Source organism: Amphiprion ocellaris, chromosome 13 (genome assembly GCF_022539595.1).
Source record: "Amphiprion ocellaris isolate individual 3 ecotype Okinawa chromosome 13, ASM2253959v1, whole genome shotgun sequence".
In the NCBI taxonomy this organism is placed as follows: Eukaryota; Metazoa; Chordata; class Actinopteri; family Pomacentridae; genus Amphiprion; species Amphiprion ocellaris.
In genome coordinates this window covers 7792466-7806740 of record NC_072778.1, presented here as the reverse complement: position 1 = coordinate 7806740, position 14275 = coordinate 7792466, and the positions used below count along the sequence as shown (strand labels likewise).

The following is a 14275-nucleotide window of genomic DNA, read 5'->3' as shown; positions in this document are numbered from 1 at the left end:
CAAGTCGTCTGATAGTGTTTTCTGAGGACAAATTGAACTATTTCCTCATTTAGTGATTTATTGAGAAGCAAATTGAGTCAGTTTAAAACCTGTTAGTGCAGCTTTAAATTTAATTTTAATAATTTAATTTTTAATAACTGTGTGAGTAAATATATCGTTGTTGAGTAAAAATCTATGAATAATATTAAAATATACCGTTTAACCTACCTGGCGACGTTCAGCACTGTGAGGTTTCCGGTTTGTTTGGGTTTTTTTCACATGCGCCGCGATGACGTTTCACAGGGCGACGCGGCGGCCAAAGTAAAGATGGCGGGCGTGTCGGGGACCGAGCTGTCAGACGAGAAAGATGCTGAAATTGAGCTGAAGAAGCGACAGAAGAGACCGTGGGAGGACCTGCACCGGTCGGGTAAAATCGGCATAACCGCGGAGCTGCCAGAAACGTTGGGTTTCTACGACATAAGCGCTGTCAGGAGGGAACAGCCGGAGCTCTCAGCAGGTAACCGACGGGTCCCCCCCACCCAGCTGACGTTAACCTGCAGCTAATGACCGTTAGACATCTCGGACGGTTTAACCAAGTGTTTAGGCTGTTTACGTGCATTAGCTCCGTTACTGTGGTCACCTCGTACACACGTTGTATCTTTAACAGTGCTTTTTAATGCTGAATTAGTTGGAAAGTCTCCATGAGTGGCGTCTGTGTGTTTTGAAAAGCTTGTTTACAGTCACTGCTAGTTTGATTAGCTAACGACGAAGCGGCTGTTGCTCGTTTACTATAACGACCAACTGACGGAAGTTAGCTTTGTGAAGCTAGCTCTTTCTGTATTTAGCCACTGTAGTAATGTTTCAAGTTAGCTTGCATGGCTGCATAAACAGCTCAGTCTCTCTTCAGAGTTCACAGTATAGCTATTATATATAGTTATTACCCCAGGGCGTCAATATATCATGCTGTCCAGGTGTTACACCAAATTCTGTCACCTGTCTCATTCTGTAACCCACTGAAGCTCAGTTATTTTGCTGCTACAAACATGTTTATGACAGTTTCGTTCCATGTATTTAGACAGGATAACGTATTTTAATAGCTGTAGAGGAAAAAATGACCAGACTTCGTGAATATAGTTTGGGTTTGGGTGAATTACATGCTAAAAAATAGAAAAATGGGGTTGCAATGATTAGAATACGGCGGCATATCATTTATTAGCAATCAAGAAGACCAATAACGATTTCAATCATATATATATTCACAGTACAAATAAAATCCATGGTGTTAGAGTTTAAAATCGCACCAACTTCATCATCAAAACATTACTGAAAAGCCTTTGTTTATTTAGGTTTTACATGTGTTTAATCAAAAGAGAACTTGCCAGCATTTATTCTCAGTGTTAGTAGTCTCGACCAGAGATTGACTACAGATAGGGAGTAGCTCTGTCTGAATTAATTTATTTAATTTGGACTTGATTTTAAAAAGAAATAAAGAAAAATGCTCACTGTAGTTAAGGCTGATAATTGATCCTTCATTTTAACTGACATTACTGTTTTCTGCATGAAACTAGCATGTTTTCCAATGTCTGGAGAATATGATTTGTCGACCGGATCATTTCTGTAGCATCACACCGATTAATTTATAATGATATTAATGTATATTGTGACACATTTGAGCGTTATCCAAAAATTGCATCTCCTACAATTAAGTGTTCAGCCCCTAAAGAGGGTAATCAATTTTGATAGCTATAACAAGAGCGACACTAATTTGATAACTGGATTGATTGGTTCAGCCATTTTTTAAACAAATATGTCAAACGCAATGTGAGAAGTGTGTCCTTGTCACTGATATTGCTAAAGGTAATATCTTCTGGTTTTTGTTTATTATTAGATAAAGACATTTGAACATGAGACCTTCTGCCCTGGGTTGCTATAACAGACAATTTTTACTATTAGCAGATTATGGAATGATGAAATAGAAACTTCAGCTCCAGTTAAATACACAGGCACCATGTGTGGTCATGACTATCAAAAAGATACCACACATGGTAACACATCCTTACTGCACTGTGCATATTATGAAATTATCTGGTCCAGTACAAGGACAGGGTACATCTGATATCAGGCAAACACTGCTAAATAAATACAGAACAGTATAAAGTACGACCAGTGAAGACACTGTAGCTCAGATAAAATGCATATTTGCACAAGAAAAAAAAAATAGTTGGAGTGAAAATCATTGGTTCCCATTTAATGTGGCCGTTAGCTGTCTTTGTAATTACAGTGTTTTTGGATGCTTTATTTTATTTTTTGCTTCAGCCCGATTGTGTTTCTCTCTGCGTGACTTTAACAGCAAAACTGTTGCCAGTTGAGCCAACATTTTACAGTAGGTCAAGAGATGTACACATGCATAATGAACTCATCTTTGTCCTCAGTTTATGAAGCGTGACATGTTTGACACATTCTCACAGCTTGAAGCCAAGTGGAAACAATTCAAGACAATATGGGGCATTTGGAGTACAGTCAGACTGAAACAGTTCAACAAAACCAGTTTTTGTCTGTTTGTTCTGCATTTATTAAAACAGTTAATAACAAAAAATATGACTGTTCAAATCAAATAACCTCATTTTTAAATAGTTTATCTAAAAATATAGAATGCCTTTTTTGGCATTTAATTCAAACTTTGAAATATGTCATGATATTAAACCGAAAATATTTGCATTTTTTAATGTTTTGGTGGATAAAACATGTCATTCGAAGACAAGACCACGGATTATGATGACTTAATATTTTGTACACTAATGTATTGTGTGATTAATTTAGAAAATAATGACCCGATTAGCAGATGATGAAAATCTTCATTAATTGCAGCCTGAGTGTCATTATGCTTAGCCTTAGCAAGTTCATTTAGCCTGTTCAGAGATGTGTTCAGTGTGCATGAAATCAAACAGAGAATTCAGAATTTCATTAAACCCTCACTTTCTAGTTTTCATCATTCATAGAAGTTTCCTCCTCTTTCACTTTACAGTGTGGCTCTCTAAAGGTTGGAGGTCTCATTGTGTTGACAGCTGTAATTGTTGCAGACAATGGCTTTGTGGTAACACTGTTGCTCTCACGTTGTTCCAGATCCGTCGTTGACACGCTTCATTTGCGCAGAGCTCACCAGAGGTTACTTCCTGGAACACAATGAGGCAAAGTACACCGAGCGAAGGGAGAGAGTTTACACATGCATGCGTATTCCCAAGGAGCTGGAGAAGGTAGTGTGGAACAACGGCGCTGAACCCAGCTGCCCTATTTTCTTTTTCAGCTGTCTCCATCTGTCTGTTGTCATTCCTAGCAGCACACTGAAAACATGTTATCATTTTACAGACAGACAGTCCGTAACTGCTTCACACTGAGTCAATCCTAACCCTCATCACACCCTGCATGTTCTGCACTAACCTTCAACTGATTATTTGATTGGCATATTTATCAAACTTCAAGCTTTGCAATCAGTTGCTTTAGTCATTTATCAAGTGAACTGAAACTTGTTTTGCTGTTAAAAGCTCAAGTTGTCACCAACATTTACTGTTTTTAAAATCATTCTAAATTAATTTTACCATGTGGTCAAATTGGATTTTCATTTTTAAATCATGATGTTAGATTCTGTGACTTTGTCATTAAATGAACGTTATATTTTAGACTAACCCGTAAAACGATTAGCAACATTAATTAAAAGATTCAGTAGTCATTCAAATATATGTTAATTACACCCTGTGTGCCTGACTGACTGCTGTATTTTGTAGTGTTTTTGTTATTCTTCTCATCTGCCACCAAGTGGCAGTGTAGACACATAATACTGGAGTTCATCTTAAGTGCAACAGCTGTACATTATATTCTTTTTCAAGGCATCTTTTTTTAAATGATATCTCTAATTGAGCTTTATTTCATCATTACATGAACTACAGTTTTTTTCTATAACCTGCTCAAAATACAAGTGTAATTTACAATAATGCGGTAAAATTACTCATTTAGGCTAATGAGGCTACCCTCTTTGTTTGCATTTGGTGTGAAGGTAATTATTTGTAGTTTTCAGACTTCAGTAGCTCCTCTGTCAATGTGTCCTAATGAGCCCCGACTAACTTAGCTCTTACCGACTCTGCTTTTCTGTGGGGGCAAGAGAGGAATGTGTGTAAACATAAAAGGCCACAGTGACTGCACTATATTAAACTGCTTCAGGGTACCTGACAAGGCCTCAAGAAAAGTCACACAGCCTCCTCCAATGAGAGAGAAACCCTCCCACCAGATTCTACCAATACTTAGTGCCGTCATTTCTTCCCTGTTAAAAGTAGGAATAAGAAGATGTCAGATGGATTAAAAGCATTTCTTCTAAAACATTCCTTTAAAAATGACAAGGCAATGGCTCTGCGTATATGGGAAACTGTGAAGGTATGTGCCTAGTGCATAATTAGGCTTAGTCCTAGACTTTCTTTTCGCTTTTTTCTTTACTGTCACATGTGGTGGTTATTAGCTTTTACTTGGATTTTCCTCCACTGGATAGGAGACAGACGATGTGTGCAGTCACTTTTTCAGCTAGAAATCGTTACGCTAATGCTCTAACTTTTTTAAAAAGTTATTTTGTTTTTGTTCTTTGACGGTGAGGAATACTTATTTTCATTCAAGATGAAGAAGAAATTTTCCTCACTGAGGTTTTGCTTACTTTATATATATTCACACTGACACTCGTGGTCTCACTCTGTGGTGTTGCTGTCTGACTCTTCCAGCTGATGATCTTTGGCTTCTTCCTGTGTGTGGACGCCTTCCTGTACGTCTTCACCCTGCTGCCCCTCAGGGTGCTGCTGGCCCTGCTCCGCCTCCTCACCCTGCCATGCTGTGGCTTCAGGTCAGACTTAAACACACACTCTCCTGTCTATAAATATGCACAATAAGACCGTGTAATTATACTTGCATACCAATAGAACGACCCACGTGATAAAATACAATCATTCCATGTTCATTTTTGTATTTTTTTTGGTGTCTCTGTTTGAATTACTCCATTTACATAAACAGCTAAAAACAAATGTTACTGCTTGGCTACCAGTGAATGCTAGGACAGAAGTAGAAGGTACAGAAAGCAGATTATTTAGGAAAACATATTGTCTATAAAATGTAATTTTTCTAAGATAGATACTGACATTATGTTTAGGAGGTTTGCAACCCTTCAAAATTTGTAGGTCTGACTATTAGCAGGTCAGAGTGTGGTAGAAACACATGCATGTGACAAGTCAGACCATTTACCTGCAAATCAAGTATGTTTCATATACACTACCAGTCAAAAGTTTGGACACACCTTCTCTTTCAATGGTTTTTGTTTAATTATTCTATTCATTGTAAAAGAATGCATATGGAATTATGTTATAAACAAAAAGTGTTAACTTCAGTATTAACCCTCCCGTTGTCTTCATTTACGGGCACCAAAAAATATTGTTTCCTCGTCTGAAAAAAATCAGCCAAAAAAAATCCCAAGATTTCTGAAAATTTGCAAAACCGTCAGGAAGAAAATTCCAATAATTACTTAAAAATGAATGAAAAATGCCAGGTCCAAAATTACACTTTCTACAGCAATCAAACAGTTCTTATAATTGCTAGCAAGTTTTTTGAATGACTCCACTGGGCTTTTGAACTATTCGTCTTTTGTGGTGATTTCCAGGTGGACCTAAATCGTAGATACACATCCAGTGCTGTGGAAAGATTTTACGCATTTTCAAAAATAAGACATGCTTTTTTTAATCAGGTAACTGTAGGAGGCTTACTAGAGCAATTCTGGACAATTTGCCACAGTTCCTCTGTGGATTCAGTCTGTCTCAGTGTTGTCTGTCTCTTCAAGTTACCTGAAACTGAGTGCATTATGTTGAGATCAATGATCTGTGGTCAGCTGCAGCACTCACACAGAAAGTTTTGGGGACCGATCAAACATCTTCCTTGCAGTATGAAGGGTAACTTTTGCACAATACTGTGTGCATCTTATGAAGGAAGATTAACATTGAGTGTTTCTATAGATGCACGTGCAAAACTGGATGTCAATGTGATCTAGAAGTTGTGGTCAGATTGTTTTGTTCTGTTTAGTACGTGAGCATGATTTGTCTGAAAGCAACACTTGCCGACTTCCTTCAGAGGCATTTTTAGTACAACTGAGCCTAAGCTTGATGATGAGCAATAGTTCTTTTATTCGACCTTCTAAAACTTCTCTTTTACGATACTTAGCTGAACCTGAAAAGGTCCTAACAGTGATTTTCTAGTTAGTGTCCTCTAGTATGGTACTTCTTTAAACAGAAAACAGTCATTAAAAAAGAAGACTCTGCAATTCCAGTGTGAGTTTAAAGCTTGATATCCAGTGATGTGACACCAGTGCTATCCTCGTTGTTACATGATACCATAACTGTCTTCCAAACATTGTGTGAAAGGTTCCTGTGTATCACACCTTTTGTATGACTGTTAAGGTTGTCTTACTGGTGATAAACTTCTTACCACAGTTGTTAAATTAAACGTATATATATTTTTCTACACCAAAAAAAAATGCAGGTAGTTGGTCTCAACATTTATTGTAGTTTCTAGCCAACTGTTAATTCACATACATGTAGTGATACACAGTACTTTATATTGTCAAGAGCAGTTCCTTGGTGGGTATAGCAGTAACTAGTTTGGTAAACATACAGCCACATGGATTATGTAACCTCACCCCATGACGAGTGCCCGCCTCCCCCTCTGTCTGATTCTCCCCTTGCCTTCCTCCCCCTGCAGGGCACGCACATGCCCCTACTGCAGAAGAAGCAGGTATGCTACCACAAGCCCATCGAGGTTTCACAAACATTGTCAATGTCCTCAACTGCGCCCCGCGTCCATTCACCAGTCCCCCTTCATCTCCATCTTGTTTGTCGATGTACAGCTTGGTACTGCGCGTTATGTTCCAGTCTCCAAGGCAAAGCCACCATGTTGGTTCCCTTATGTTTTGGAAAGATCGAGCATGTATGGTCATTTTCATCACCCTGTTGTTTGCCAGTGATGTAGCCGCACACCCTCAAACTGGAGGGCAGCCAACCGCACAGCTCTTTGGAGCAGTTTGGGGCTCAGTTTGCCTCGTTCAGTGGCATCTCTCAGCAGTTGTTGTTGTTATGGAAGGAAAAGACTCAATTTATTTACCTTCCCTGATCAAATATCCCCAACTGCTCTACAGAAGCAAACTTGTTATCTTCCACTCACAAGTCAGCTTCTCTAACACGGCTTTAAATCAGCAATCAAGCTTTGTCTTCTTTTTCCTGCTCTGGATTTTTAATTTGGTGTTTCACGCTGATACAATGCAAATGATGCACAGTGATGGCTGCTTAGAATGCAGAACATAGCTGACTGCACTCAAACATAATATTCATGTGAGTTATGGAGATAATGCTTGTAGAATGGAGATAGTGAGCGCTGCTTTGTGCAGGTACTTACTAGCGGGCTGCAGCAGCTTTGCATTCATAGAGCTGTGTGTTCAGAATAAGGTGCTGTGTGAGGAGGTTTCTCAATGTTGTGCCTTAACCACCTGAATACCAAACCCACTATTTAACAACACTTTGTACAAGAAATATTATTTTAGTTATTAGAACTGAAACAATAAATACATTATTTGATGACTTGATTGACAGAAAATCTGTTACAGTTTCATAGTATGTTTAAAATAATTAATCGTCGAAATTGTTGATTTTTTTTTATTGGTACTACCCTCTCCAATATGACAATATGCTGCTTTTTTTAATTCATGCAACTGCAAATTTAATGTCTATTTTTTTTTTTTTTTTTTAAATTTGTTAATTCAACTAAACTACAATCTGTCGATGCTACGTAGAGCTTTATGAACTTCTAGTGGCCATGTTTGGTGAATTGATAATTTAAAACTGTAATAAATGACAGTCATTCTGTTGGTGCTGTAGTATCTTTTGAATACAATTTTACCGTGTTACAGTTTATCCTTCAGCAGCTGTTTTATTTTGTACTTGTATTTTTTGATCTGTGTTGCAGACTTTCTGTCTCACAGCTTTATCATTTGTCCTCATATACTACTCTTTTATTTGTTTATGTTTTTTAAATTATTGTACATTGAGCACTGAACAAAAAAATCCATTAACAACCAAAAAATAACATTTAGAAATGGATAATGCACAAGATGTCTGAAGTTTTTGTCTTCAACATGAATGACTTCAGATGTGACCACTAGGTGGAGCCATAGTCTCAGCAAAACAAACCACCAAAAAAAAATACCAGTACAATAGAAATATCCTCACTGCTTTTGCAGTTTTAGCTGCGTTTTCTCGTCAACGACGTGTACAGTTATGAGAGACATTAATAAGGGTTAATGGATTTTATGTTAGGTTACGTTGTCAGTGTAATTCCTTGAAATCCTTAATAAGTCGCACCATCTGTGTATTCAGAACAAATCCCTACAGTTTTTCACTGAGGGAAATCATTGTTTTTTATGCTATGAAGAGAAAAGCCCAAGTGTTCATCTCATGCCTTTTCTTCACAGCTTGGTGCTCAGCTGTGCACTGATTCCGAAGACAGTGATATACTTGATTAAACTGATTAACACGTCTTCCCAGACTGAGTCCATTTTCCTCTGTCAACTTGGAGTCAGTTCCTAAAATAGCTCAGATCTCTCCACAATACCACCCATCTGATTTATTATTTTTTGTCTGATTTTTTTGTTTTCCTCCCTCTTTTTTTATTTATCAGCAGCCTCTAAAGTTAATGAAGGTAATGATGGCTGTTAAAGTAGTCAGCTTTTGTCCTGTCTGTCCTGTGCACTAGTGAATTTGTCAAGTATTAGTCAGTGTGGTTTGTAGCGATTTAGCTGAAAGTTTTTTTGTAGTATTTGCAAAATGATAGTAGAGTTGTGTGATGTTAAGAGAAACGGATGTAATTAAGAACATCTCTTTGTAGCAGCCAACAGCAAAACAATTAGGATTATCAGGCATTAGCAGGTCAGCATCCATCTTCAGAGACTGTTTCGGCTTTGTGAAAATCATGATAGCAAGTCCTGCAGCCGCATGTGTGGTGAGCAGATGAAACACATTTTGTCTGCAGTAGTTAGTGGTGGTTTCACACATATAGACCAGCTGCACAGCTGACATGGAAAATATGCAGGGTGTGTTGAAATTAATCTCTTTGCGGCTCTTTCTGGTCATCCCTGTCATAGTAAATGCCAAATAACCAGTCCTATGGATTTGTCAGCCTTCCTCTTAACATGCTCCAAAGCCGCCACTGCCAACCACAGCTATTAATTTTAAATGCTACACATGTTTGACACACGTTATTGCCCTTGCGGTCTGTGCAAAGCAGCAAAAATTCAGCTTGCCAAACCGTAGAACACAGTGTTAATAATCCCCCAGGGAAATGTGAATCCTCATGTATATAAAATTAGCATTTAAAATTACATAAAATGAGCAGTATTCTCTGCTCTGAAATGCTGCTCAAGGTGTTGGCTGACAGCTTTCACACCAGCCCAAATGAACCGACTAACTGCACAAATGGACCTGAATTTGTCTTAATCGTACCATAGAGGTCAGATGTGAAACTACATATGTGCACTTGTAGATATGAAGTATTTGCTAGCTTGCAAACTGTAGGTGTAGTAACTTGCAACCATGTGGGAGACTCACTGATGCTAATGCAAAGCAGTTTTCATAATGTTTTAGTATTAGGAGCAGAGATCATGCACAGTGTGCCTCCAAAACATTCACACGAAATGATGAAAAACTCTTACCAGTTCAGAAATACATAGTTAAGTCTTTTTACGTGTTGTCAGCAATTATTATCTAACATGTATAATAAACAAATTTCTGAATTTCCTTTACAAGGACTTGGAGAGACAAGCTTTGCTGTTCCTGTAGTATGTGACAGCTGTAGCCTTGGTGTTTGTCTGTCCAAAATGCTGTAGCAATTCTTCTAACAATATATAAATATTTCCATAAAGGTAGATGCTCAAACACACAGGAATTATTGTTGTGTACTGTAGTTTGTTTGATAGAAAAGCTCAACAAAAATTTAATCTCAAAAGAGTAGATTACACAAACAAACACAGAACAAAAACAGAAACATATTAAAAAGGATATATCTGACTAAGATAACTTTAGTATAAAGGAGATAATATTTCATATTTATACTTTTTTGTTATCACTGCTTGGTGTCTTTTCCTCTGTGCAGTTTATTTCATTTTGAACAGAAATTAATTATTTTCCCCTATGTGTTGTACTGCTGTTTCCTCAACTTATAAAAGGCAAAGCAAGCACAAGTAATAAGTGATGCTATAATTGTCGTGTATTAAACTGGCTGTCTATGCCCTCCTCGCTTGGCATTTTGGGCCTCAAGTCTGTGCTAGAAAAGCAGTTAATGATGGCACGATTGAAGGAAATAGTGTATTTGTTGATGCTGTAAGTGCTTGTATGCATTAATGTTTACACTTTTCCCCAGAAAAACACTGTGTGTATTTGCCAGCATACATTACACCTTGTTGTAAACATTATTTAACTGTTGACTCATGTGCATGTTAACACTGATATACCAGATATATATCTCTATATATCTCTAGCTGTGCATATGTCAGCATGCAAGAATGCATTCAAATACACAAGAATGGTCTAATTGGTGTTTGTCAATACATGTACTCTAAGTTGATTTTTCTGTGTGTGTGGTCAGTGGTTCGCGGCTTCTGCAGCCTGCACAGGTGTGCGACGTGCTGAAGGGCCTGATCCTGGTGCTGTGCTTCTCCATGATGCATTATGTGGATTACTCCATGATGTACCACATGATCAGAGGACAGTCTGTCATCAAACTCTACATCATCTACAACATGTTGGAGGTACTAGAGATCATCTCATCAGTCTTTATCGTATTATGTGTCCAGTGTAATTGTGCTTAATATCTGAATAAGTTTGCAGACAGATGCCACTGCTGTCAGCCCCCGTTAAAAAAAAAAAAAAAACTACAGTAAACAGGGTTTTCATAATTCTATGTATGTGAATGTTCTTATTTTTGTGTAATATTTATGCAATCACGAGGAGTTGATATTGGTCAAAGCCAATTATTAACACTCAAGGAGAAAAATAAACGGTAGTTGGAATCAATACATATTTTACGAAAAAATTAGAATCATGGTGTCAAAATTTAGAAAACACAAACTCCAAGACAAAACTTAACTGAAATGTTTTTCTTTATTTGTTTTACGTGAGTCATTAAAAGAGAACATTGTAACATCATCATCATTCATCAGTGTTGACTGTCAGATCACAGAGGTGACTCATCAACAACATAATGTTTTTAAAAATTCATTTTATCAAAAACCTGTTAAAACAATACAGTACTGATAATCAGAAAGAAATCATCATGTCAGACTTGATAATTGGTTAATAATTAGTCCAACAAACTTTCTACGTTGTCCCCTGTATGAATTACTTTTCAGGTGATCTGTATTAGATTTTACTTTGCACCTGATATAAGAGCTTCATAGATACTACAAAAAGGACAAAAAACCAAGCAGCAGCAGTATTTACAACCAATAGTGGTCTACTACTTAATAATAAATAAATAACACAACTCAGCCTTTCTCCCTGCACACACATACTTTCAACATATTATAACAAAAATGACCTGTCCTCCCTCTCTAAGGTTGCAGACCGCCTCTTTTCCTCCTTCGGTCAAGACATCCTGGATGCTTTGTACTGGACAGCCACAGAACCCAAAGAGCGGAAAAGAGACAGTATAGGAGTCATCCCTCACTTCTTCATGGCTGTCTTTTATGTCTGTATCCTTCTTGTCAAAACTTCACAGCAGCATTATGGGTGTTTTAAGTCTTAACAGGCAAGGTTTGAAAGTTGTCAGTGAAGTAAGCGGATTTGTGCTTTGACATCAGTACTGGGTGGCTTCCTCTTCATCTGTTTCTAACTTATTTTTGACAGATGATGTGCAGCTCCAGTCTCATATAATACTTCTTTTTTTGTGAGCTCTGTATGGCCACTGAAGAAGATGAAGTGCTTTGTGACTAAGCTGGCATTCACCAGAACACAGTTTGTTCTGATTTTTTTCTTCAGAGAGACAAACTTGAACTGCAAGGGGAGCAAAAGATTCATTTAATAGTAAAAGAAAAAAAAACGTGATGACCTAGAGTATAGACAAAGCCTCAGTTAAACTCCGTCAGACATTTGATGCCTGATATAGTCGTTTTAGTGACCACACTGTTGATGTATTTTTTAATTATATTAAATGACACTACAGCGCTTTATGCACATGTAGCTGAGCAGCCTTCAGTGAGTGAACAGAGCAGAGGACCTCAAGAGAACCGCTGCTGCTTGCAGATGCTTTGAATTAAGTTCCAACGTGATGGTGATAATAGTTTTTGAACCAGTTGCTTTCCTGAGTATTTGTCCCTCAGTCCTTCATGCCATCCTCATTATGGTCCAAGCCTCCACTCTTAACGTCGCTTTCAACTCCCACAACAAGTCCCTGCTCACCATTATGATGTCTAACAATGTAAGTACACACACACTCACAGGTATATGTAAGTAAGTCAGGGTGTTCTCGTGCACAACAAGCTGCCTGAAGAGATTGTTTGAGCAATTCAGCTCTTGTACAAAGTATAGGCTCGCAAACAGCAGCATTCATAGTTAATGAAGTAGCTGCATGCAGATTTATCCCACAAAAATGAAAGGTGGCATGTTAGTGATGAAACGGTGCTGTTGCAGCTGCAATATGTTTTTTTTTTTTTTTTAAACTGTCTTCATAAATATGCTAACTGCATTTCTTTCTTTGTTTTTCTCTTCCTACAAATACAGTTTGTGGAGATCAAAGGAAGTGTGTTCAAGAAATTTGAGAAGAACAACTTATTCCAAATGTCTAACAGTGGTAAGATATTCAGTCCTCCATAAAAAACACACCATTTTAATATGTTATTATTACAATTAGAAGAACACTGGTACAAAAAAAATTAATGCATTTTCTATTATTTTGCTTCTCGTCTGCTTTTGTTAGTCTATAAAAGGACAATAGTCACAGAGACTGTTTCACAGTCTACCAGAGCCACAATAATCATTTGCACCACCAGCCCAAGGGAGCTGAAATGGAGAAACAGAATGTTTTGTACAGATTTAACAGACTGTCTGACAAAAACAAAAAGTGTAACTTACCTTTTGAAATACTGTTTTCAGAGGTCTGTTTCAAGCAAATATATCCTTTAAATATCTTAGTCCTAAAGCAGAATGCTGGCATTGAAACTATAATATTACTAATAATAGATGTATAAATACTTTGAGCACTTAGTAGAATGATGATCCAGGGTGTGTAATGCATAGAGACATCTTTGGCGTCTCCTATAGAGGTCTGAGGCAGCACCAAAGGAAAATCACAAGCACCAAAATAATACGTATTGACAATAAATGCAGAAATTCAGTTTTTCTTGACCACTTTTGGAAATTGAAGTGTCATTTTCTCAAGCAAAAGTGTTGTATATCAAATGGTTAGAAATAACAGGAACATTAAGTATAGATTTCTGTCAAAAAAAGGTAACTTAAAAAGGTAAGACTCTCTACTTTTGCTATGTACAGCCCAGGAAGACAGGAAATACCCAGTAATTATTTCATAGATGTTAACCTAGCATCCGGCTGTTGTCAGTCTTCTCAGCAAAAAACATGAACAAATTATCTTCTCTTCTCAAAAACTGTTGTAATTAGTTGAATACATGCCATGACAGTGCGATGAGTCTTAATAAATACCTTTGACATCCAAAAATAATAGGAAAACTTCTAAAGCTTGAAAGGCTTAATTCACCTTCTTCACTAGGGGAAGCTTTATGACGGTTTATATGGCATTGAAAGAATAATACAGACAATGTAACAGATGAAAAACATTCTGAATTTCCTTTCATAGTCCTCTAAGCCAGCATGTCTCAAGTCACTCTTATTGTAATGAAATGGAGAGGAAGACAATAAGCCTTAATCAGCTTGCCATTTCCCTCACCATTCATTCACATCTGAATGCTGCCCTGTTTTATGAAGCTTAGCCTCAACTAGCATGCTGGTATCTGTATAGATAATAGTATGCTAAACATTTGCAGCTGCATCCATAAATTATAGTAGATTGATGTTTATAGAACGCCATACTATGGTAAGAGCCACTGTAAAATGCGATATGCTGCTTATATATTGTGTGCGTAGTCACTTAAAAAAGCAGAGCAAATGTTTTCATTTAGTTCATAACACCTCTTAGCAAAGTAGAACAGATGCGACTCATTTAA

At 37.4% G+C, this 14275-nt stretch overlaps 1 protein-coding gene across 2 annotated transcripts; it reads left to right on the top strand.

Moving 5' to 3' along the window:
• Window positions 1-280: 280 nt before the first annotated feature.
• tapt1a (transmembrane anterior posterior transformation 1a) lies at window positions 281-12932 on the top strand. Of its 2 annotated transcripts, XM_055016324.1 has the most exons (8): window positions 281-496; window positions 3103-3233; window positions 4740-4858; window positions 6757-6789; window positions 10687-10849; window positions 11656-11791; window positions 12419-12516; window positions 12819-12932. In XM_055016324.1, the coding sequence occupies exons 1-8, from the start codon at window positions 307-309 to the stop codon at window positions 12909-12911; spliced, it is 963 nt and encodes a 320-aa protein (XP_054872299.1). In that variant the 5' UTR covers window positions 281-306; the 3' UTR covers window positions 12912-12932. The 2 variants fall into 2 exon arrangements, with proteins under 2 accessions (XP_054872299.1, XP_054872300.1); XM_055016325.1 differs by lacking the exons at window positions 10687-10849; window positions 11656-11791; window positions 12419-12516; window positions 12819-12932 and adding an exon at window positions 6902-10680.
• Window positions 12933-14275: the final 1343 nt, after the last annotated feature.

Coding starts and splice junctions, on each gene's coding strand:
- tapt1a (XM_055016324.1), top strand. CDS start 307: ATGGCGGGCGTGTCGGGGACCGAGCTGTCAGACGAGAAAGATGCTGAA. Junction 497..3,102: donor ACAGCCGGAGCTCTCAGCAG/GTAACCGACGGG, acceptor ACGTTGTTCCAG/ATCCGTCGTTGACACGCTTC. Junction 10,850..11,655: donor TCATCTACAACATGTTGGAG/GTACTAGAGATC, acceptor TCCCTCTCTAAG/GTTGCAGACCGCCTCTTTTC.